General features: G+C 63.1%; 1 protein-coding gene across 9 annotated transcripts in view; it reads right to left on the bottom strand.

Moving 5' to 3' along the window:
* Nucleotides 1-22,436, bottom strand: part of SBF1 (SET binding factor 1) — a 61,224-nt gene that overhangs the window by 35,937 nt on the left and 2,851 nt on the right. For 8 of the 9 annotated variants that reach the window (XM_068670215.1, XM_068670213.1, XM_068670217.1 and 5 more), the window contains exon 1: nt 20,090-20,204. The exons of the other annotated variant lie outside the window; for it this stretch is intronic. In XM_068670215.1, coding sequence (XP_068526316.1) covers nt 20,090-20,189 — 100 coding nt within the window. In that variant the 5' untranslated portion in view covers nt 20,190-20,204. Of the gene's footprint in view, nt 1-20,089; nt 20,205-22,436 lie in introns of those variants that run through there. 9 annotated transcript variants of the gene reach the window in all.

The raw sequence follows: 22,436 nt of genomic DNA on the forward strand, positions 1-22,436 counted from the left end.
CTCTCTGCAGCGCTCAGCTCCACCTGCAGTGCCAGAATCTGGCACCGCTGCCACGCGGTGGCTGGAGAGAAACGGCACGGCAAGGGCCTGGGGAAAGCAGGCACCATGGGGAGTGCTCAGGTAAATGTGTGGACCAAACGAGCACCTGAGTGTCCAGGATGGCTGGCACTGAAACAAGCAGAACGCCGCGTTCAGCTGCTGCAAGCAGCAGGCGAGGCGCAGCAGCGAGCAGGGGGCGGCACGGCCCCGGCTGAGCCCCGGCCAAGAGCGCTCCGGCACCGGGCTGCAGGAGCCCGCAGCGAGAAAGCGGCAGCAGGAAGCTCCCTGATTCCTGTTTGCTGGCCAAGCACAAAAGATCTGGAGCACGGGACAGCAGCCCAAGGCTGCGACCTGCACGGGGTTGGCCAGGCACCAGCAGCTCCCCGCGGCACGCTCGGCTGCGGGCTGCAGGCTCGCCCTCGGCCGGAGCACCGCAGGCACCGTGCCCTCTGCCATCTCCCAAGCCCGCAGCGCGGCACCGAGCTGCCCATAAAAGCCACTCCAGCTCTTGGGGGCACTACAACGAGTGTCCCCCTTCTCTCTGCCCAGCAGGAGAGCAGGGGACAAGCCACAGTCATGGGGGACGTTGTTGCAGGGCCCTGTGCGGGCTGGAGGGGGCACAGCAGGGACGGATGCGTCACCTGCAGAGCCCTGGGAGCTGCGCGGGTCCCCTCCCCAGCTCCCCCAGCAGGAAGCAGCCTCCTTTTTTCACCCCAGCACTCCTGTTTCACTTTCAGACACAATCCTTACCGGCCGTCACCGCTGGCTCTCATTTCCCCTGCGTTGCCCGTCAGGCCTCACCCCAGAAGAGAAGCTTTGGAGACGGGTTCCAGCCAAATCCCTTCTCATTTCTTCCTTTCAGCCTCAGGAGGAAGCTCCTCTGAGGTCCTCCTCGTACAAATTTCACACTGAGGCTCCTGTGCTCACCCCCTTGGCCCCGGAGCTTCCTCCAAGACGAGGGGATTCATCACGCTGAGCGGAGGAGACGAAGCACCGCAGCCAACGGGGGTCAGCACGCAAGGCACGCAAGAGGCAGAGACACCACAGGGACACCACGGACATCAACTCCTCCTCCGGGAGAAGCTTTGGGGGTTCACAAAACTGTGCAGGGAATCAGGGGGAAGTCAGGGGTTCGGAACTTGATCCTGCAAGCCACAGCCCTGCTTCTCCCTCAGTGCCTCGCAACTTCACAGCTGGTGCCTGGACACCAAGGTGAGCCCCGAGAGGCAGCCAAGGGACCGGTGACAGCGAGACTGTGAACAGCACGAGGTGGATTTCAGGCCTGGGGCACGGGACCCGAGAGCAGCCACGGCTCCAGCACCCCGGTACCTGGACGCAGGGTGTCCCTGCACCCCTGGGATCCAGTGGGACAGCAGGCAGCTCTGTGCTGGGAGCAGGGTGCAGGACCCCGAGAGACCCGCGGTGATGCGCAGCACCACGGTCCCAAGCAGTGTTTCCTAAACCCAACCAGGTCCCGGCCGCCTTTCGGTGCTGTGCCGCTGCGGTGGCCCCAGGGAGCAGCAGGAGCATCGCCCCCCTGGTCCACATCACCCCTCCAGGTCCCCGGGGGCTGCCCCAGCACGTTGGACAGCCACAGACCCAGCCCCACCACCGGTGGCCGCGGCTGCCCCGGGAGCAGGGTGGGGAGCGGAGGTCCCAGCCCGGCCAAACCCCGCGCACCGGAGGGCACGGCAGCCCCGAACAACACGGCGAGTGTCTGCCCGGGACACAATAACTGCACTGTTCCCGCCTTACATATTTATGAAACCAGCACGAAGAATGGCTTTTCTATGGGGGAACACAAAAGGGCTGTGTGCGGTGCTGAGGATGGAGCTGGCCCGCTCCTCCCTGCCCCTGCGCGGTCCCAGCTCCCCCGGGGAAAAGCCCACCCGTGCCCCAAAGCCACCACGGCCCCACGGGAGCACGATGCCACCGCTGAGGGCACGGCTCGCCGGGCAGCCAGCTGTCCGTGGTGGCATTCACTGGGCTCGTGCTGTCCCCTCCTGCTCCTCCCAGAGCCCCGACCCGCCGCCCCATTTGTCTGCAGAGGGGCCGACAAGCCAGACCAATAAATAACCCACACTTTTTTCTTCGCTTCATGTTTTAGTGCCACTTCACAGGGCGAAAACTTGGGAAAAGACAGAGCTCGGCCCTTTCCCAGGCGGCGAGACAACCAGATGCCTGCGTGCCAGCTGAGTCAAGCAGCCCTGGAAGCAGCCGCAAACTCGAGGCAGATTTGAATCGACACCAACAGGAGCAGCGGCCCCACAGCAAACCTGCAGGACAAGAGCAGGGCGACGCAGAGGCTGCGGGCTCTAATTCCACTTTTGGTGGTTTTTAGGGCAAAACACTCCATAAAGAACCAATGTCGCGCTCAGCATGCCAGCTTCTGTGCCGGGTATATCAGAAAGAAAAGGACGAAAACAAACGAGGGCTCTGTTTAAAGATCGCCTTGGTGATGTTTGAAGACGCGCTCGGCTCTCCATAAACACGAGGTGATAAGGATCAGAGGGACAAACAGTGCAGGATGGGACCCAACCGCTGGATGGGGAAACGAGCTGCCTACGTGCGGGCCCAACGAGAAGGGGAGCGCCCTGTTGCTGGGAAAGTTTCCTGCAGTTGCGGAACTTCTCCCAGCTGCAGGCGAAGCACTCGACTCTTGGGTCACTTCGCTCCCAGAACAACGTCCCCAGCACCGTGTCCGCAGGGTGACACGGCCCCCGGACAGACCCGACAGCGTTCCTCCGGGGCACGGCGCTGCCGGGAGCCCTGGGCGAGCTGGGGAGCTGCTCGGTGAGGAGACTTTTATAGAAGAGCTAAAATTAAAGCCTGCAAAGAACTGGACAGCGTTGTTCCCCCTCGCAGACCTCTCCGTAATTCTATTTTCACACCATTCCTTGCCCGGGCCCCAGCTCTCGTCCCCAGGCTGTCATTACCGCTCTCAAACCCGTTCTTAGCGATCTCCAATTAGTGCCCAGAAGTGTCACCGAGACATCCCCTCTCCTTCCGGACACCATCCCCTGTGCGGCCACCGCCGGGGCCACCGGGGCCGGGACCCACCGGAGCCAGCGCTCGGGGTCTGGGTGCTGCGGGGGGAACCCTGAGAAACCACAGGATGAGTCCCCTGCCCACTTGTGGCACCAGTCCCCTGCATGCCCACGGGACGGGTCCCCTGCCCACCCACGGGTGACCCCGGCTGCCCTCCCACCCCCTCCGGCAGTGCCCGCTCAGCTCTCCGACCAAGACGTCTCCCGAGGTCTCCGACGCCGCTGCTCGTGCCCACGCAGGATGTTTCCACGATGTTTCCCTGACCCGCAGCCCAGGAGGAAGCTGAGCGGGTCCGGAGAGATCCCTCCTCGCCCAGGACCCGTCACGGAGGGTGGCTCAGGACCCCCAGGACACATCCATCGTGCCGGGCAGGGGGTGGGAAAAAACGATTTACTGCCGCCTCCGGCACAAGCCGCAGGTTGAGAGCCGAGGCACGGCACATGCTGATACGAAGCTTTCCTCTTTTGTGAAGCTTTCCTGTTCCTTGAGCACATGCCAAGAGGAGAGTCGTATTTATCTTTAGAAACATTAAGGCATAAGAGGAAGCAATTAAAAAAAAATATCCGCCTGTTTCCAAGAGCTTGTCCCAGAGAAGTGCTGCTCAGGGCCCGCGGGGTTCCTGGCAGCCCGCGAGATAAGAGTTTTACAGCTGCCTGCCGCTGGCTCGCCCCTGGCCATTTCTGGAAATGTTCCTGCGTGGACGTAAGAGGAAGTCCCGCACAGAAACCTCGGGCTGTGGAAACGCAGCCCCCGGCCCGTGCAAGCCCCCGCTGTGCTCCCAAGGCACCTCGATGCCCTCGGCACGCTGAGGGGCGATCCCCAGGTGCCCCCAGCGCCCCTGGAGACCCCCAGAGCCCTTCAAGGAGCCCCCCACAAAGGCTGTGCCGAGCCTCCACGGCCCGAGGGCGCACGCAGGCACCGCAGCGCCAGGGGCTGCAGCCTGGCACAACGGGACGAGGCCAGCGTGTCGGGGGGATGCTGCTCCCAGATTTCCACAAACCACAACCCGAAAGCCACCGCTGCAGTGAAAAGCTGCTGGGGGGCACTGCTTGTACCCCAGCCCTGCCCACACCTGCGCCCAGGGCTCCCCAGCCCTGATGGCCGCAGGGTCAGAGCCCGGCCACGGGGTGAGGTGTAGGAGGGACACGCTGCCCAGCCCCGACACTCTCCAATTATCAGGGCTTTATGGAGGTGGCGAGAGCGGTCCCCAAGGCAGGCAGAGCCCTCCAAACGGTGCCATGTGGCATTTTACATCAGATCCATCAGTCCAGACAAACAGAAGGAGGAGGAGGAGGGTTCTCAGTGTCCCACAGCCGTCCCCAGGCATCCAAAGACGGCCTCGAGGAGCATCCCTAGCACAGGACAGCGGTGCCGAGCAGCACAACACCCCCGGCACGGCGCTGCAGCCCAGGCCAGCAGGTGCCGGACACCACTGATGGGCTGGGGGATGGCAGAGGGCAGGGGGACAGCTACAGAGGGCGGCGGTGCTCCGATGGGGAGATGTTTTTCTCCTGCAGCTGCTGACCATAACAGGCATTTCAGCGCAGGACAGCTGGTGTTTGGGGACACAAACCCCGTGATTCACCCACACCCCGAGCACAACGCCCTGCGGTGCGCTCGAGGGCAGCACCCAGGAGCCGCAGGACCTGAGCCGCAGCGCTCGTGGCTCTGCTGGGCGGTGGAAGCAGGGCAGGGGCTGAGCTCAGGACGCCCACCAGTGCCTTGGGCTCTGTGCTCGCCCTGCGAGGTGCGGAGCAGCGTGCGCCCAGGAGGAGGAAGCGACGCAGCGTGCCAGCGTTACCTTCACCACCTTCACCACGCTTCCTCCTGGCTGCCGGAGGCTGCTGCAGGAGCATGGGCACGGCGGTGTGAGGAGCTCAGTGGGGCTGCACCTGCTGCATCTGCTGCATCTGCCCCTGAGCACCGTGTCCGCGGGAGCTGCAACACAGGAACAGCTGAGTGAAAACAGGCAGCGAGTGGGAGGTGACACGGGCAGACAGCCCACGGTTACTGGGGCGAAACGGGCTCTGTATGCGAGCATCTCCTTCCCCACACGAGGCTTTTTGGGTTGACACGGTGCACTCAGGCGTGATTCCCGAGCACGCGGGTGTTTATGGGCGTGCTGCCTCACACCAGGAGCCTGTGCAGCCCCGTTCAGGACTTCCACATTCACAGCAGGGCACATTTTATACAACCCCAGGTGCTCACACTGATAACTGAGAAATGGACGCGGTGTCTGGATGCCTCCCGGGGGGCGGTTGTGTCCCATGGGGGCAGCCCCACGGCACCGCACCAAGCAGGAGAGGCCGCAGGAGAGGACGTGGAGCAGGGATGCTGCTCGGGAAGCCTGAGCTGGGCTTTCTCTGCGAGCAGCAGCCTCGTGATGGAGGAGGAGGAGCTCAGAGCAGCGGGCACCGAGCAAACAGCGCGGCCCACGCTCGGGGAGGGTGTGTGGGGGGGCAAGGGGACAGCGACTAAAAGCATTTTGGGGAGGAACCTGCTCTATTTTTACCCAACGCCAAATTCCACTTGCTTCCCGGGGGAGCCACGAGCCAGCTCCAAGGGCTCCTGTCCCGATAATTACAGGGCCGCAGCGCCGGCGCTTACCCAGGGCCTAAAAACAGCACGTGCTGCACGGCCCCCCCCGCAGCACCGGGCACCTGCTGGCTGCTGCCCCCGGGGTATTTTTGGTGTCCCCCCAGAGCTGCCGGCTGCCTGCCAGCACTCCCACGGCCCCGCCGAATCACAGAGGCAAATCTGCCTCAAAAGTGCCACGATGCCCACCGGCACTGGGAGCGCTCAGCCCGGGCTCACAGCCCCCAGGGCACCGAGGGCAGCGTGGTTTGGGCAGCCCAATTTGGGCACATGGCAGCAGGGGCACGGCACTGCTTAATTTGCTCCGGGCAAGCAAACCTTTCAGCTGGGCACCCAACGGGAGGGAGCTGCCAGCGGTGCCTGGATGGGGCCAAGGCACCCGCAGGGACAGCAGCTACGGGGGAGGCACGAGCAGAAGCTCCCTGCTTGCTCACCGACAGCACTGCCAACAGCTCCAGGCACCACACGTGGGCAGAGCCCTGCCCCTGTGCCACGAGCACTGGGCTCTGCTCCGCCACCTCTCCTCCTGGAGCCCCACTTCCAGCACCCCTCTCGGCAGCTGAATTTGGGCTCTGAGCTTCCCAAAAGCCTGTCGGGGAGGGCGAGCCAACCGCCCAGCTCTGAGTCAGCACCCCTGGAGCTCTTCAGGGAACGTGTAGCTGGAGAACTGAGGTGTGTTTTAGTGGTGGACCCATCACTGCTGGGGTAAGGGCTGGGCTGGATGGTCACTGAGGTTTTTCCCAGTCTGTCCCATTCCACGATTCAGCCTCACCTGGCCTTCGGCTGCACCACTGCTGCGCCCTGCGCCTCCCCCAGCCGCAGCGGGGCACAGCGCTGTGCCTGGGCATGGGGTTAGCACTCAGCACATCCCTGCCCACAACCCGTTTCATTGCAGGCCCTTGTAATGCCCAGCCCTCAAACAGCCCCCAAAGAGCCCTCAAAGAGCCCCCAAACAGCCCCCTTCTCCTCCCGGCATTGTGCACTGTCGCGCACGCCACCATCCCGGGTGACGCAGCCGAGTGCCGGATGAATGGCGCTGCCAGGAAGGGGCTGGGAGGAAAATCCCTCGCAGGTGATGGGGCAGCACCGCCAGCAGTGCAAACACGGAGCACAGCGTGAGCACGGGGCACGCCACAGCCCTCACGTGGCGCCGCACGGGGCGGGAGAGGCGCTCACGGCACGGCACGGGGCAGCCGGAGCTGCAGGACGCAGCGTGCCACGGCCCCGCTTGGTGCTGCTGAAACTCAGCCGGTGCCAGGCGTCCGGGTGGGTTCCTTTCTTGGAGCTCTGCCCCAAGCATGGGGTTCTCCCCCTGCATGATGTTACTGGTGCTGTAAGACCAATCTGCTTTCCTGCTTCGTTCCATTCCACCGGCAATTCCCAAACGTTCTCCTGAGCTGCACCATGACCTCTCCTAACCCTGACAGCCCGGTGAGGGACTGACACCAGATGTGAGGGCATGGAGAGGAGCTGGGGGTGCCCCTTCCCTGAGGGGGGCAAGGCCAGGCTGGAGGAGGGGTCGTGCCCACAGCAGGGGCTGGAACCAGGTGGGCTCCGAGGTCCCTTCCAACCCAAACTCCTTCATTCTCTGAACAGAGCAAGGAAACTCCAGCACCTCTCCCATCTGAGCACACGGGAGGAAAACGCTGCTCCTTTTGCTTGGCAGTAAACTGTAACGCAGACAAAGAGAGGGGGAAAGAGGAGAAGCCGAGCAGAGCGCTGCTCGCTGACTCACACGAATCCCCCAGAGCCCTCCCTGTTCCAGCACAGCAGGGATGAAGGAATGACCCGAGCACTAGCCTGGATTGCCCCAACCCCACCAGGAGATCGTTCACGTCCACAGCGTTTGCCAGGACCAACATCTCCTGCAGCTGCAGGAGGTTTTGTTCCCAGGTGCAGGAGGCAGCACCGAGGCTGCACCGAGGAGGGATCGGAGCCAGCGCAGGGAACGCCACGCTCGGAGAGAACAAGGGCTGCGAGGGGCAACAGCAGCAACGGCCAGGACATGACACGGGGAGCAGGCAGTGCTCCAGGTGCTCCAGGTGCCACAGCCAGTGCCAGCACGGCTGGTTCTGCCCCGGCGTGTGTCAGGTGAAGGGAGAGGAATCGTTCAGAGGGGTGCCACTGACCCCATGGCACAGCACGGCTGTTTGTGCACTGACTTCTGGTGTGATGGGGCCCTGCGCAGCCTGATCGAGCAGGAGGCATCTCTGTCCACAGCAGGGGGGGTGGAACTGGATGATCTTTGAGGTCCCTAACAACCCGAGCCGTTCTGTGACACGCGGATGAGGGCAGCGGCCGTGCCACAGAGCCACCACGTGCTGCACAAGCAGCCATCGGAAGGCTCCTCCAGTGCTCCTCCAGACTCCATCCTGCCCCAGCCACCCCGAGCAGCCTGGCACGTGGCATGCACGGGGATTTTGGCTCCCTACATGAGAGCACAGCCGGGTGGTGCATGAGAAGCCCCTGAGCACCATGACCCGCTGCACAGCGCAGCCTCGCAGCCGGCAGCGCACGCGGTGGGGACGTCCCGCAGGGGTCACGGCCACAGCCACTCGCACGGGCACAAGCAGAGTCCCAGAGCCCTGCTGCAGCATGGGCAGGGCGGCCCTGAGGTCCGGCTGCTTGCAGGGCTGTGTTTGAACTCGCAGGGCTTTGCGGTGGAGGGCAGGAACGCTGCAGAACCAGCGCTCGGGGCTGGTGCTGACGGGGGGACTGGGTCATGGAGAGGGAGGGAAGCGCTGCCCGTGGCCGCAGGGAGGTGCAGGGGGACACCCCAGGCAGCCCAGGGCAGGCAGCCAGGGATGCTGCCTTCCCGACACTGGAATTCACCTCAGACTGACCCAGTTCTTCCCCCGTCCCCCTGCTGGGAAGTGACGACCGTGCCCCATTCCAGCCCTTGCTGAGAACTGCGCCAGTGGGGAAATGCGGGGATGCTGCGAAAACTGATGGGCACGACACGGCCTGGCCTGTCCACGGGGCCAGGGAACAACAAAAGCACTTTGGAGGAGGAGGAGGAGGAGGAGGAGGAGGAGGAGGAGGAGAGGCCGGGCAGAGCAGGGCTGCAGCAGGAACCGAAGCCGAACAGTTCCTGCAAGAACCTCTCCGAGCGCGCCCGGGCAGCCAAGCCCAGAGGAGGCCGGGGCTGCTGCTAACGGGAACTGAGAGCAGCGCTAAGCTCAGCCCTGCCAGGAGGGAGAACCAACACATTCCCCTTCGGCTGCCACGCCTGCAGCTCCCCGGCGAGCTGGGACTCGCTGCTGGCAGCAGGCAGAGCCCTGCAGGCACCCTCAGCAGCTGCAGGGGGCCGCTGCCACTGGAGACCCCGAGGCACCGTGCCATGGGGGGGGGGTCAGCTTCAGGAGGCTGCAACAGCACCGGGGCCGGGTCCCTGCTCCGTGCAGAGCAGCCGCCACCCTGCAGGGCCCAAGGCCCCCAAACTCCTCTGTCCTTACCCACACCACCTCGTCCTCCGCACGAGAGCTTAGCTGGAAACCTGTAAGAGGCTGGAGAGTCCCCTGAGGTCGCTGGAGCTCGGAGGGAAGGACGGGGGGCACCACGCCGGGCAGCGGGGACGCGTATCTCCAGGAGCAGGTCCAGCACCTCCGGGCACCTCCTGGAGAGCAGCAGCAGCGTGTGCAGCACCTCTCAGCTCCAGCCTGGCCACAGCAGACGCTCTGTGCAGGGGGGGGATCGCTGCCTTGGGACACCAAAGGCACGACCAGTGCACCACCAGCACACCCAGCTCACAGCACGGCTCCTGCAGGAGCAGCGCCCTCCTTGCAGACAGACAGACAGACTGACACCAGCCCCAGGGGAGAATCCTGCAGACGATGCAGCACATCAGCCACCTTGCTGCAGGAGAGGCACTGTGTGATTAGGCAAGGGGATGCCGTGCAGCCTAACTCAGGAGCTGGAAACAAAATCCTCCTCCTCCCCGAAATCAGCAGGCCCGAGGCACCGGGCAGGCAGGAGGCATCAGCGCCTGTCCCTGCCTACCCCGGGGTCCTCCCTCGGGTTTATCAGCCCCAAAAGTGGGAACCAGATCCTGGAAAGCAGAGGAAGAGGCTGGAAGGGGCTGCACAAGGCCTGAAAACGCCTCCCTTCCCCACACCTACAGCATCCCAGAGAGCCAGGGGAGCCGTGAGACAATTTGGAACTGATTTTGAGGGTGAGGGAAGCCGTGGGGGTCCGTGCTGGTGCTTCACCCCTCCCAGGGTCTGACAACCTGCTTCTAGATGAGGGAAGAGCACTGCTGGTGCCAGCACTGAGACGTCCTGAAGGCCGTCGGGGTTCCTGCAGCTGGAGAAGGCAGCGTCCAACCGATGCCACGGCCGAGGCATCTCACCGAGGCTCCGCTCGCTGCTCGCTCCCATCCCACCTCGCCAACACCGCTGCAGCTCCATCCCTCGCCTCCTCCATCACCCCACTTCAGACAGATCTCAGCAGGGCTTCATCCTCTTCTCTTCTCTACACCTGTTTCATCCCCCAAGACACAGATTTCCAGGAGGATAACCAGCTGCCAAGCAAAGTGAAAGCTGCCCAACTCCCTGGTGTCCAGGGGACACGAAGCCTCCAGCCTGCCTCACTGGGCATCGGGAACACCACCAGCCATCTACAAGGGCTCTAGTTCTTCCACACTGAAGTTATTTTTTAAAAAACAGTAATCACAGCCTCTTAACACGGTGGCTTTAGGTCCCTGCCAGCAGATCTGCCCCTGAGGTGGGTGAAGGAGCTGCGTGTGCCGAGCCCTGTGCTGCTCCCCCCGCGGGCAGTAACGCCCCAGGGGCACAGGGCTGGCGCCCAGCATGGGGCTGCCCAAGTGTGCCTAAGATCCATGTGGGCAGCGGCCAAGGAGCCCAAAGGATGCAACCAGCCCCAGCACAGGCCCCGTGCCCCATTTCGGCACCCCCATCACAGGTTGCTGCTTCTGTGTTTTACTGTCCTTGTCCTGCAGAGAGAAATCACAGAGCTGCAGCCCACAGAGAAAAAGGGGAGAAGAAAAAGGGGAGAAGAAAAAGGGGAGAAGAAAAAGGGGAGAAGAAAAAGGGGAGAAGAAAAAGGGGAGAAGAAAAAGGGGAGAAGAAAAAGGGGAGAAGAAAAAGGGGAGAAGAAAAAGGGGAGAAGAAAAAGGGGAGAAGAAAAAGGGGAGAAGAAAAAGGGGAGAAGAAAAAGGGGAGAAGAAAAAGGGGAGAAGAAAAAGGGGAGAAGAAAAAGGGGAGAAGAAAAAGGGGAGAAGAAAAAGGGGAGAAGAAAAAGGGGAGAAGAAAAAGGGGAGAAGAAAAAGGGGAGAAGAAAAAGGGGAGAAGAAAAAGGGGAGAAGAAAAAGGGGAGAAGAAAAAGGGGAGAAGAAAAAGGGGAGAAGAAAAAGGGGAGAAGAAAAAGGGGAGAAGAAAAAGGGGAGAAGAAAAAGGGGAGAAGAAAAAGGGGAGAAGAAAAAGGGGAGAAGAAAAAGGGGAGAAGAAAAAGGGGAGAAGAAAAAGGGGAGAAGAAAAAGGGGAGAAGAAAAAGGGGAGAAGAAAAAGGGGAGAAGAAAAAGGGGAGAAGAAAAAGGGGAGAAGAAAAAGGGGAGAAGAAAAAGGGGAGAAGAAAAAGGGGAGAAGAAAAAGGGGAGAAGAAAAAGGGGAGAAGAAAAAGGGGAGAAGAAAAAGGGGAGAAGAAAAAGGGGAGAAGAAAAAGGGGAGAAGAAAAAGGGGAGAAGAAAAAGGGGAGAAGAAAAAGGGGAGAAGAAAAAGGGGAGAAGAAAAAGGGGAGAAGAAAAAGGGGAGAAAAAGCCCCTGTGGCACACTGAGCTTCAGCACAGTGCAGGAGGCAGTGAGCACCAGGCAAGCCTGCAGCCACAGAGGGCTCGGCGTGACTCAACCCACGCAGCCGCGGTGCCCACGGGGCTGGGAGACGCAGGGTGCTCTGCAACGGGCAGCACCGGGCAGCGTTTATGAACGGCTCCTTGCCACATTTCCTCCCCTAAATCAGATTTCACAACGTATCCCAAGAGACTCGAGGAAAAGAACTGCCCCCCACACGATTGCAGGACAGGCCACAGGGAGCGTGAGCTCCCGACAGATCCCAAACCCTCATTTTCGAAGATTTTGGCCATTTGTAAAGAGCCTCACACCCTGCAGGGGCCGAGCCTCCCACCACAGAGAAGTTATTAATAACCTACTGAGCTACCACGTGGGGAAAGAGAAAACACGACCAAAATCAAAACCAAACCTACAAGAGGAGCTGAAGTGGAGGAACTGCAGGGGGGGAACAAGTCCCGGGGCAGCTCCTCCAGCCGGGCACCGCTCCCCGCACCAGCAGGGCTCCGTCCTGACCCCAGCACAGCACAGGAACCCCTCCAACCAGGGAACACATCAAATTTTAAGCAGGTTTCAGCCCTTTCCTCCAACGTGCCTGAAGGTTTCTGTGCAAATTAATGCGGATTTCCATACAGCCGAGCCCACAGGCACTGGCTGCAGGGCACGTGCTGCTGCGAGGAAGAAGCCCCCGCAGGGTGGGGACGGCGCCCACCTCACCTGGAGCTGCTGGACTGTAACCGAAACACCCCAAGAGCCCCTTCCCCACCTCCACACCGCCTGCGGCTCCAAAAAGCAGGCTGCAAGCTCTGCACAGGCTGCTGGGGGCACTGCCTGCCCCCCGCTTCGCTCTTAGCTCATCAATCTCAGCGCCGAGTCTCTCGCTGTCGGCAGCGCTAACGGGGGCGCAGAGGAAACAAAGTCCAACGCGGGCGGGCCGACTGCTGGGGACTACACAAAAAGAGGAGCGTTAAGTGGAAAAACAACTGTTGTTCTTGATAGAGCAGGGGAAAAGAAACCAAGAGCGAAACTTTCACGCTGCGGGAAAACAAAGCCACGACACAAGCAGCCGACACACAAAACCAACACAGCGCACAAACCGCCCCCTAGTCCCGAAGTAATCCTGCCCGGAGCCAGAGCTGCCAACCGACGCGGTGCCAGGCTGCCAGCACGGCCACGCCGCCCCTCGAGCATCAGAAGAGGGCCACGGTTTGGTGTGACCATGGTGAGCACCGCCACGTGCCCTGGGCACGGGGCCGGACCCCGAGGTGCAGGAGCAGCGGGCGCAGCGCGGGACCCCCTGCCCGCAGCCATCAGGCTGGAGAAGCGAGGTCTTCAGCCTTTAAAAGCCACAGGGTGCTAAAAAGTGAATTCTGCTCGAGCTCTCAAGCTGAAGGGACTGACTTGGAATAGACGCAGGGGCTGGGACTGCTTTGCCCCGAAGCAAACCACAGCCCGGAGCCACAGCAGGAGGTGAAAGGGGCACCAGGCTGGGCGAGCGCGGGCACCCAGACAGCGCAGCCCTTCCTCTCCTCCCACCAAGCTCCCAGCTTCTCCCGGGCAAGGGGCTTTGCTGTGCACACCCGGGGGCCTCAGAGCCAGCAGACGGCGGGTGAGGAGCCCACAAACAGTCCGAGAGCAGCAGCAGTCAGCGTGGCAGCAGCCAGCATCAGGCCGGACCAGGCGGCACACGGTGCACAGCTCGGGAGGCAGGGGCAGGCAGCGAGCACGGATGCTCGCAGGGCACCAAGACGCAGGCCCCACGCAGCAAGCAGCTGCACAGGGCCACACACACGAGGCTGGCAGGCAGCAGCTCCTCCCGGCACTGCTCTCACATCCCCTTAGGCAGGCAGAGAGCAAAAGGGCCGCGGCCGCAGCCACCTCGCGACCATGGGGTACGTGGAGACTGCGTCTATATAAGGGAAGACGAGCGCGGGACCGCAGGCTGCGCAGCACAGCCCGGCTTCCTGCTTGGTCCCCTTCAGCCCACAAAAGTTTTTGTGCTTTTTTTTTTTTTTTTTTTCTCAGTGTGACAACAGAAAACAATAGCAGGAACACGATTTTAGTTAGCAGAGCGAGGAGAGCGGGCGGCCCCGGGGAGAGGCGTGCGCAGGCGCGGCGTGCCCACGAGCTCAGGGGCACCGCAGCACAACGCGCGCTGCTGCCGGCTCCCCAAGTACGAGGTGTCATCGCCCCCGGCTCAGTTTTATTGTCTGAAGTGCAACAATTCAGCTCGCTGATTACCTCTCCTCAGGAGAGATGCTAACTGGGTCCTGTTTGGGAAGGATCCTGCCCGCTAGGACAGCTCCGTGCGGGCGCAGGGGGAGCTGCTGGAGGACGCGCTGGCACAACCAGCAGGAAGCCGCTGGTTCCGAATCCTCGAACTGAAACCTGCTCAGATCCTGCAGAAATGGAGAAGCCACAAACACGGTGGCAGCACAGGCATGAGGGGTCCCTCCTGGTTTCTGTGTAGGGACACAAACTGATCGCAGAGCCCCTCTGCAAATCCCAAAGCCGCCGTGCCCCAGCGAGCGTCCACACGGTGCCGTCGGTACAGCACGGAGCGGTCAGCACACAGGCTATGTCCCTCTGGGCTCAGCCCGAGCTGGAGAAGCTCCATGGTGAAGGGTGCTCAGCGAGGTGTGGGGCAGAGCCATGCAGGGAGAGGCCCCCGGGCACCCCCCGGCACCCCCTGGGCTCTGCTCCCCGCCACCAGCGAGCTGCTGGATGCGGAACCCGATTCACCTCCGCTGTGGCCTCCACAACACCACCAGCCCCAAAGGTCTTTGGAGAGGAGGGAAAGGTCTTCAAAGGTCTTACAAAGCCTGCCCACCTCACCAGCCTGTTCCCCCGTGCAGCCCGGACACGCAGCTCCTGCCCGTGGCCCTCCCCTGCCCGCCCAGGTCTGCGTGCCCCCAGGATCCCTGCCCATCACTCACCGACCACCCCCAGCCGCGCCAGCCCAGCTGGGGAAAGGAGCTTGGTTGGCTCAGAGCTGCTGAGCAGCAGGAGCTGGGGCTGGGAAGGACCTTCCTGGAGATCCTCAAGGAGGCTGCGACCACAGGAGGGGCTGAACCAGGGCCCCACTGCCTCCTGGAGCCTGGTGGCACGGCTGGTGGTGCAGCGACGCTCCCCCCAGTTCCCCCCATGGGCACAGAGTGCAGCAGTCTCACCTGGCAAGTGGGACACTGAACAACGCGCTGCTTGGTGCTGGAAAACACCGGTAAATCCCAGGATTTACATTAACTCCCGGCAGCGTCTCCATCTGGAAGCTCTGCAAATCCCCAGCCCTGCCCTGCAGCCCTCGGAGCACATCCCGCAGGGCCGCCCCGTGCAGGTCTCGCTGCGTCCCCGACAAACAGCGGGGAGCTCACCGGGCACCAGCACCCCGATACAACCACACATCCCTCGTCCCGACACCCTGCAGCGCTCCCTGGCAGCTCGGTGGCACCGCACGGCTCCTCCGCCTGCCTCCAGCATCACCGCACCTCACTCGGTTCCACCTTCGTGGAGAGGCCACAAAGGGCACAACGGTGGCCACCCAAAGCCCCCTGCCCCTGCCTCAGCCATGGTGCGTGGTCTCAGGTGGAAAGGTGGTGTCAGATGGACCACATCCAGGAGAAAATGGACCTCTGAAGCACAAACACAATGTTACCTGGCACGGGCATGCTTTCCACGGGCAACGAGCTACTCGAGAACCTCGGCGGTGCCGTTCCATAGGTACGGGTGCAGGGAACAGAGCAGGGAGAGGGGGACGCCAGTGCTGGTCCCCACTGCCCAGGGTGGTGGAAGAGGCGTGCTGGATGCAGGAGCACCCCTGAGCTCCACGCAGCACCTTCCCAGCTCTCCTCTCCCGCCGGGGGGGTCTCACCCCGCTGTGCCCACGCGCAGACAGCTCCATGGGGCGGACTGCCCGCTGCCAGGACAAACCTTTAATCCCCAGCACAGCCGTGTAACAGACTGCAAGCTGGCTGAAACGAGTAGTTACTGGGCTGCTGGATGGCCCCTTCCCCCCAGGGCTGGGTTACCCCCACCTCTCCCCATGCAGACACCTAACACTGCACCTAGAGCCGTGCCGGCACCTGCAGGCACTGTTGGAGGTACCCGAGACAGCTCCCTGTCCCCCCCAGTGCCACCAGTCCCATTTTCTCCTTATAACCCCTCTCACCTCCTGCAGCACAGCCCGACACAGACAGCGCATGCCTGCAGCCCACGGCCAGCTCCCCGTGCGCCTCCCGGACCCCGGGGACCTCCAGCCCCTGCCTCCCGCTGCCCGGGCACTGCGCCCAAATCCCACAGAGCCCAGGGAGGGCAGCGGGGCTGAGGGTCCCGCAGCAGCGAGGGGAGAGAACATCCCCTCCTTGAGCATGTCCTTGAGCAGCTCCCAGTGCTGCTTTTGGAGCACGGTTGCAGGCAGGCCCTCAGCCCCCAAACCAGGGTCCCCTCTGCGGGCAGACCACCAGGACACCACCCTGCTGGGACGAGAGCAGCGTGCTGGTAGAGCTCTATGCCCAGGATTTTCACTTCACCCTCCGCCGTGTGCGGATCCACAAGGAGCTACCAGCACGAGCCACGGACGAGGGCGGCAGCTCCCATGGGCACAGATTTCCTTCTCCAGCAGCTGACTCGGAGGCACCGCAGCCCCTGCGCTGCGCTGGGCTCGTGGCTGCGCTCCCATCCTTGTCGGAGAGGCACTCACGGTGCTGTCGTCCAGCCCAGCGTGCCGGGGCAGCGTCCCACGACAGCATCCGACGACAGCACGCTCCTTCCTCTTGGCCTGACGCCACCGAGACGCTTCGCATCCAGGAGACGGGGCCAAGATGTGCCCACAGATGCTTTTCAAGAGCCTTGGAGAACACGCAGCTACTTTTTCACAGGCAAAACCTTCTGCGGAAAGGCCGAGTCCATGAAGAAGGAGAGGTTCTGACCTCGTTTTGGGGAGGTGTGCTCAGCTTTCCCGCTGATTACATGTGGTCTGAATGACTTTACCCTTGTGCCCCTCACCACACCTGCGAGTAAGGCGATAGCTGCACGCCCCTGGCGTTTCACAACGCTCCGTCCACCCCTGCCAAAAATTCGGTTCTTTGGGGTTTATTTCATTTGTTCTCCCAGTGGCCTGACACAGCCCGGCCACCCCACGGCCTCAAACCCAGCTCCTTCCCCCCTCAGAGGCTCAAACTGAGCGAGTCCCCGGACCGAGGAGGTGGGACGGGGGGCAGGAGAGGGGCTGGCACCGCCTCGCCAACGCCACCACCGCGGGGACACGGGGCTGGCCCCGGCCACGAGGCGCGGAGGTGATGGGAGGCAGCGGGCACGGCCACGGAGCACGGCACCACGACCAACCTGCCCGTGGCTGCAGCCCCATGTGGAGGGGCTCTCGGAGCTCACACCTTGCCCTTCTCCTGCTCCAGGCTGCCCCCAGCCAGCACATCAAATGCAGAGGCTGCCGGTGGTGACGGTGCCAGGACCAGCCACAGGTGAACCCTCCGAAGGGAATGCCCCAAGCAGCGATCCCGGCTGTCCCCTGGGACAGCTCATTCTGGAGAGACACGAGTCTAAAAATGGGGCGAACCTTGAGCAGGTGCATCAGTTTTTAAAAACATCCAATGTGATCTCCCCGACATCCTCCGTGCTGAGGAATTTCCCTGAGAAGCAGCGTTTCTGAGGCAGTTCTATAAAGTGAGAGTTGCTGAGAAAACTTGAGGTCGGTAGGGAAGAGCCAACATCCCCATCCTCTGCTTCCTCAACTGCCCAAGCGGCCTCAACTGCCAGCGCTCAGAGGGAAAACAGAACGGAGCTGGTAAGGTTACAGCAGGGAGGAGACAGATAACTGCGCGAAGCAAGCGAGGAAGCCTCCAAACAGCCCAAAACCAGTCCAAACAGAGGAAAATAAAGAGCAAAACCAGAGCACAGTCAAGGCAGCTGAGGGAAACTCGGAGAGCCCGGAGCCAAGGCAGAACAAGCAGCGCGATTCAGCGAGGCAGCAGCAGGAATTCCCCCGCCAGCAGCTGCAGGAGCTGCAGCTCACGGCCCCGTGCACGCTGCTGGCAGCGCCGCTGCTCGCTGCCCTGCTCCCAGCCCGGGCACGCCGGCTGCTCCTGCCCTGCTCTGCTTCACACAGAGCCTTCGAGGAAACGGCCAGGCAGGAGAGGATCCTTTTCCAGTCAGGGACAACTCCCCACGGCGAGCTGCCAGGGAAAAGGGCCTGGAAAATGAGAAATGCAGGCGGTAACCAAAACCCGACAGGAGCTACCCTAGAGCTGGGGAACAAAAAATCTCCCCTAAGGCCTCCGTCGCTTTTTGTTCCCCACTCACTTTAAATACACTGTTGGGAACGGAGCCGCTCCCCTGATCCACAACCGCTGTGCAATTACCCTAACGAGCCGCCCGGACCAGCAGCATCCGCACAGCAAAGGGCACCAGCTCCCCGCTGCGACCCCGGGAGGCTGCAAGGGAAGGACCCCAGGCTGCAGGGCACCACCACCACCCGGCCCCTCAGAGTTCCCCTCATCCCAGTGACTCCCTGCGCCCCCACCTCCTCACCACATCTCCCAGTTCCCAGGTGTCCCACGCCCAGCAAGGGCCGAGGTCCCCTGGGGAGCCCCCGGGGTCACGGTGGGGAAATTGGTGCCCAGTGCAGGGGCACGAGGGGCTCCATAAATCACTTCTGTGCCATAAGGTGCTGGCAACTCCCTCATCCCGACTGTGCATCGGTTGGGAATGCTGCCCCAGCTCATTAGGGAGGCCATAATTAACGTTACTCCGGGACCTGCTGCCATTGTCCTGACCGCCCAGCTCCCCCCGTGTGTAACCGGCCGCCCGCAGCCCTCCAGCCCCCGGCTCCTGCTGCCCGCACCGCAGGGACCCCCAGCCCTCAGAGACACACATCGGCTGGGGCTGCTCCTGCCCCTCTGCCGGAGCCGTGTGGGATCACTCCTCGCCTTCTAGGGGAAAAAAAAAGCTCTGCCATGCCCCCGGGCAGCAGCAGACCCCGCCGACTCCCGGTTATCGCAGCCCGTGCCGCTGCGCTCAGCTGGGCTTTAAGCACACCGCTGGCTGCGCTGCAGCAGCGAGGCTGAGATTTGCTTATCCACTTTAACATCCCAAACGGAGCCAAAAAACAGGAGCCATCGTCCTAGGGCTGGGTGCCCGGGTTTGATCTCTGACAGGGGTACATGCACATGGGATCCGTTTTAGCCAGCGCTGCCCGCACGGGAGCTTCCCGAGCTGCCTCTGCCGACGGGCGCTGACCCACGCGGTGAAGCTGCACCCGCACCTGAAGTGACACCGTCCTCACATCAAAGCCACTGCTGGCCCATCGGGGTTACCCCTGCAGATAACAGGCAATAAACTGACAATAAATCACCACTTTTTTTTTTTGCCAGGGGGCTCATTCTGCCCGTTAGGAAGCGAACTGGAGCAGCCTGTCTTTGGGACGCCGCACGGCACCGTGCACGCTGCCTGACCTCCTTCCTAAATAGGTCTGCTCGGTTCACATTCATCTCATCCAGGAGCTTATCTCTGCCCGTTTCTAATCACCTGGCTTTTCGCGGCGAGCCCTGCCACGCCAGCTGACGAAGCCCAGCGGCACGGAGGAGCCTTCTCGCTCGCAGCCACCCGCGCATGCCGAGCGCCGCACGAAGCCGGGAGCGCCGCGCTGCTCTCACTGCTAAATAAAAGCGGTGACGCAGCCCCTCGCCGATACCCCTGCTGCCACCACAGCCGCTCCTCCAGAAGGAGCTGAAGCGAGCAATTGTCCTCCGGCCGCGTCCTATTCAGCGCCGAACAGAGATGCTGTGTCCCAGGCCAGTGCCCGGCCGCGTCCCACTGCCCGCAGCTGCGCCCGCCCCGGCTCCAGCTCCTGGTGGGGGGTGAGCCGTGGGGATGGGGGGCCGCAGGGGGCAGCCCCCGCAGTGGGGAAGGGCTGGATGGGGGGAGGACCACATGGGGACCCTCTGTGGTCCTGCTGCACGCTGCCATGCGGGCACCTGGCCCCGGCACAAGGCCTCTGCACACCCAGGGCGCCCAAACCCCCCTGGCTGGGGCTTGCATGGGATTTAGCCCAGACTTCCCAGGTGTCGACCCACAGGCACAGCTCTGCCCGCAGAACACTGGTGCCTGGCTGCAGGTACCCACACAGGCAGCAAAAAAAACACTGGGCAAGGTCCCTAAAATGGCATCAGAGGATGTCACCTGCTCCAGAAGAGCGAGGGACGGGCGCACCGAGCACCAGGGCAGCTGCGCCGTGGTGCTCCCTAGGGATGCCCCATGCCAGGAGAACCCAGAGGCTGCCCAAATCAACCCCAGAGGCTGCCCAAGTCGGGCCGGGCGCGGGGGCAGCAGCGCAGCATCGCCTCCCTCGGCGCTGCAGGGGCCGTGACTCAGCCGGAGCGAAGGCGCGCTTATCTGGGCCATCAGCGCGGTTCGGGGAGGAAGGTGACGTAGCGCCCAGGCAGTCAGCCTGACTCGTTTCTGCTCCACTTCCTACGGCTACCCACAACACAAATGCGTCTAGCAAACAGAGAGCTTCAATTCTTCCTCCCCCAAAGAACACCCTGCTGCAGCACTTCGATCGAAAAGCAGTCAGAAAAAAAAAAAACAAGACTCACAGGCACGGCTATCCAAATCGCAGCTCCCAGGCACCCGCAGCTGCCAAACGCACGGGCTGCTCCTGCTCACTGACACGTGGCCGCTTCTGAGCCACGCCATAAACAAAGAGGGGACTGGGATCGGCACAAGGAAAGGGCCCCTGCTCCTGGGGGTGGCCGGTGCTCACAGGGAGCCCCCCAGCACCGCATCCACCCCAGCTCCTCCTGCTGCCAAGCTGGCAGGGATGTGCGCGCTCTGGGACGCGCTCCTGGAGCGGGACGATCCCTGCCCCATGGCACTCCCGGTACCCGCTGCGATGGCACGGGGGCATCCAGCACATCGCAGCCTCGGGGTGAAGCAGCCCGGCCCTCGAGGCTTCGTGCTGTGGATGAGGATGGAAGGAGACCCGGCTGTGCCCGCAGGACCACGGCACTGGGGGCTGCTCTGCACCGTCTCCGTCCCAGCCCGCGGCCGGGGCTCCTGTGAGGCACCGGTTGGGCAAAGGGCAGGGCAGGGCCCTGCTGCGGCCGAGCCTTCCCCGTGTTTGTTTGCTTTCAGCATCCACAGGACCGCAGCTGTCTCTCGGATCCGGCACTGCAGCGCCAGGAACCGGGAAATAAAACCGGCTGGGAACAAAGCCCTCGGGTTCCTGCCTGAGCGGAGGAAAACGCAGGCTGAAGCGAGAGAAATTTTCAAGAATTTACAAAATTCTCACTGGCAGCGAGAAAAATATTACTAACGGTGAAAGAATTTGGTTACGGCATACGTTTCCAATGGGTGCTTCCTCCTCACGGTCACCCCCTCTGCCCGAACCGTGACACACGGGGCTGGCAGCTCGGCACGGGGCGCAGCCCGGCCCCACGGGAGGCTCCTGGTGAGCAGGGCTGGGCAGGACCCAGGGCTGGGGCTGTCACAGGAGGCTCTGCACGGGGCTGGGGCTGTCACACGCACGGCTGTGGGGCACAGGAGCTCCTGCAGGGCCTGACCTGCCCCCCCCGGGGTGACACACGGTGCCCACGGGGGAGGAGGGCCGCCCACGGCGGGGCTGAGTTTTCCATCCCGCCCCCAGTGACGCCGTGGGGTTACCAGCTGCAGAGGTGAGCCGGTGGAAAGTTTTACCCCAGATGCTTCTTGTGCTGTAGGAGGCAGTTTCGGAGCATCCCCCCCCCCGGCAGCACCCCGGGGCCACGCCTGGAGCCCCCCACGGCCACCCCGCAGCACCCACGGAGGACAGGCTGCGGTGTCACCACCCCCCCATGCCACCAGCCGTGCTGCCGGGGCAGGGCTGGGTCGCACGGAGGAGCTGGAGCCCTCTCAGCACCTCACAGCCCCCCCTGCACGACCACAGGGCTTCTCCCCTCTGACCCACGGGAGCAGATTCACAGAACGCAGCCCAGGACGGGCCGGGTTGGCGGGGACCTCAAGGTCCCCTGGTTCTGACCCCCCACCATGGGCACGACCCCTCCTCCAGCCCCTGCTGCCCCCAGCCCGGCCTTGAGACCCCCGGGGATGGGGCAGCCCCAGCTCACCGTGTCCCATCACCGCAGGCCCTGATAAAGACCCCTCCCCAGCTGTACCCCCCCTTAGGGGCCATGAGGTCCCCCAACGCCCCCAGCCCCACGGAGCTGCTCCCACCCCAAGCATCCCGCAGCTGCCCCGGCCCCACTCCAGCAGCTCCGTGTCCCTGTGCAGGGCCAGGGGCTGCCAGGTGCCCCCGCTCTGACCCACAGCACCCGGGGGGTCTCCTCCAGGACGAGGCCACCCAAAAAAAAACAAGATGAGCCCCGCACGCAGGATGGAGGTGTCACGGTTCCCGGTGTGGCTGGATGTCCCTGCACGGGGCAGGGTCAGCATGGGAGATGCCCCCAGGCAGCGTGTGCACGGATCACGTCCTCTCCTCCCGTGCTGCCCCCCAAATGTCTGTGTGGGGAGCAGAGCTCACCACCAGCACCCATGGGCTGGGCTCCCCGGTGCCCGCCCGGCACAGCGGGACGTGGTGGGACACCTCCAGCCTCTCCTGCAGCAGCTGCGTGTCCTCCTCCGGAGTGCCTTGTGAAGGAGAATGCCGGGGAACATTTTAGGAGCAGGCAGGAGTCACGGCGAGCCCAGAGCCCTCGGAGGGGGCTGCAGAACCAGCGAGAAAAACCATTGGGACAGCCGGGAGGAGCGCGTGTCCTCCAGCAGCTCCGCGCGCAGCCTCCACACCGAGAGCTTTTTCCGCTCTGCTGCCAAGTCCTAGAGCAGGATCCTGCTCTCCTGCTGCAACAGCTGAAGGGCTCGGCACAAACAAAGCACAGAGCAGCCCGGCGAGAAGCGCTGCGCACGGAGGGCACGAGGGCAGGAGGCTCGGAAGGGCAGCTGCAAATT

This window comes from Anas acuta, chromosome 1 (genome assembly GCF_963932015.1).
Source record: "Anas acuta chromosome 1, bAnaAcu1.1, whole genome shotgun sequence".
NCBI classification, from domain to species: domain Eukaryota; kingdom Metazoa; phylum Chordata; class Aves; order Anseriformes; family Anatidae; genus Anas; species Anas acuta.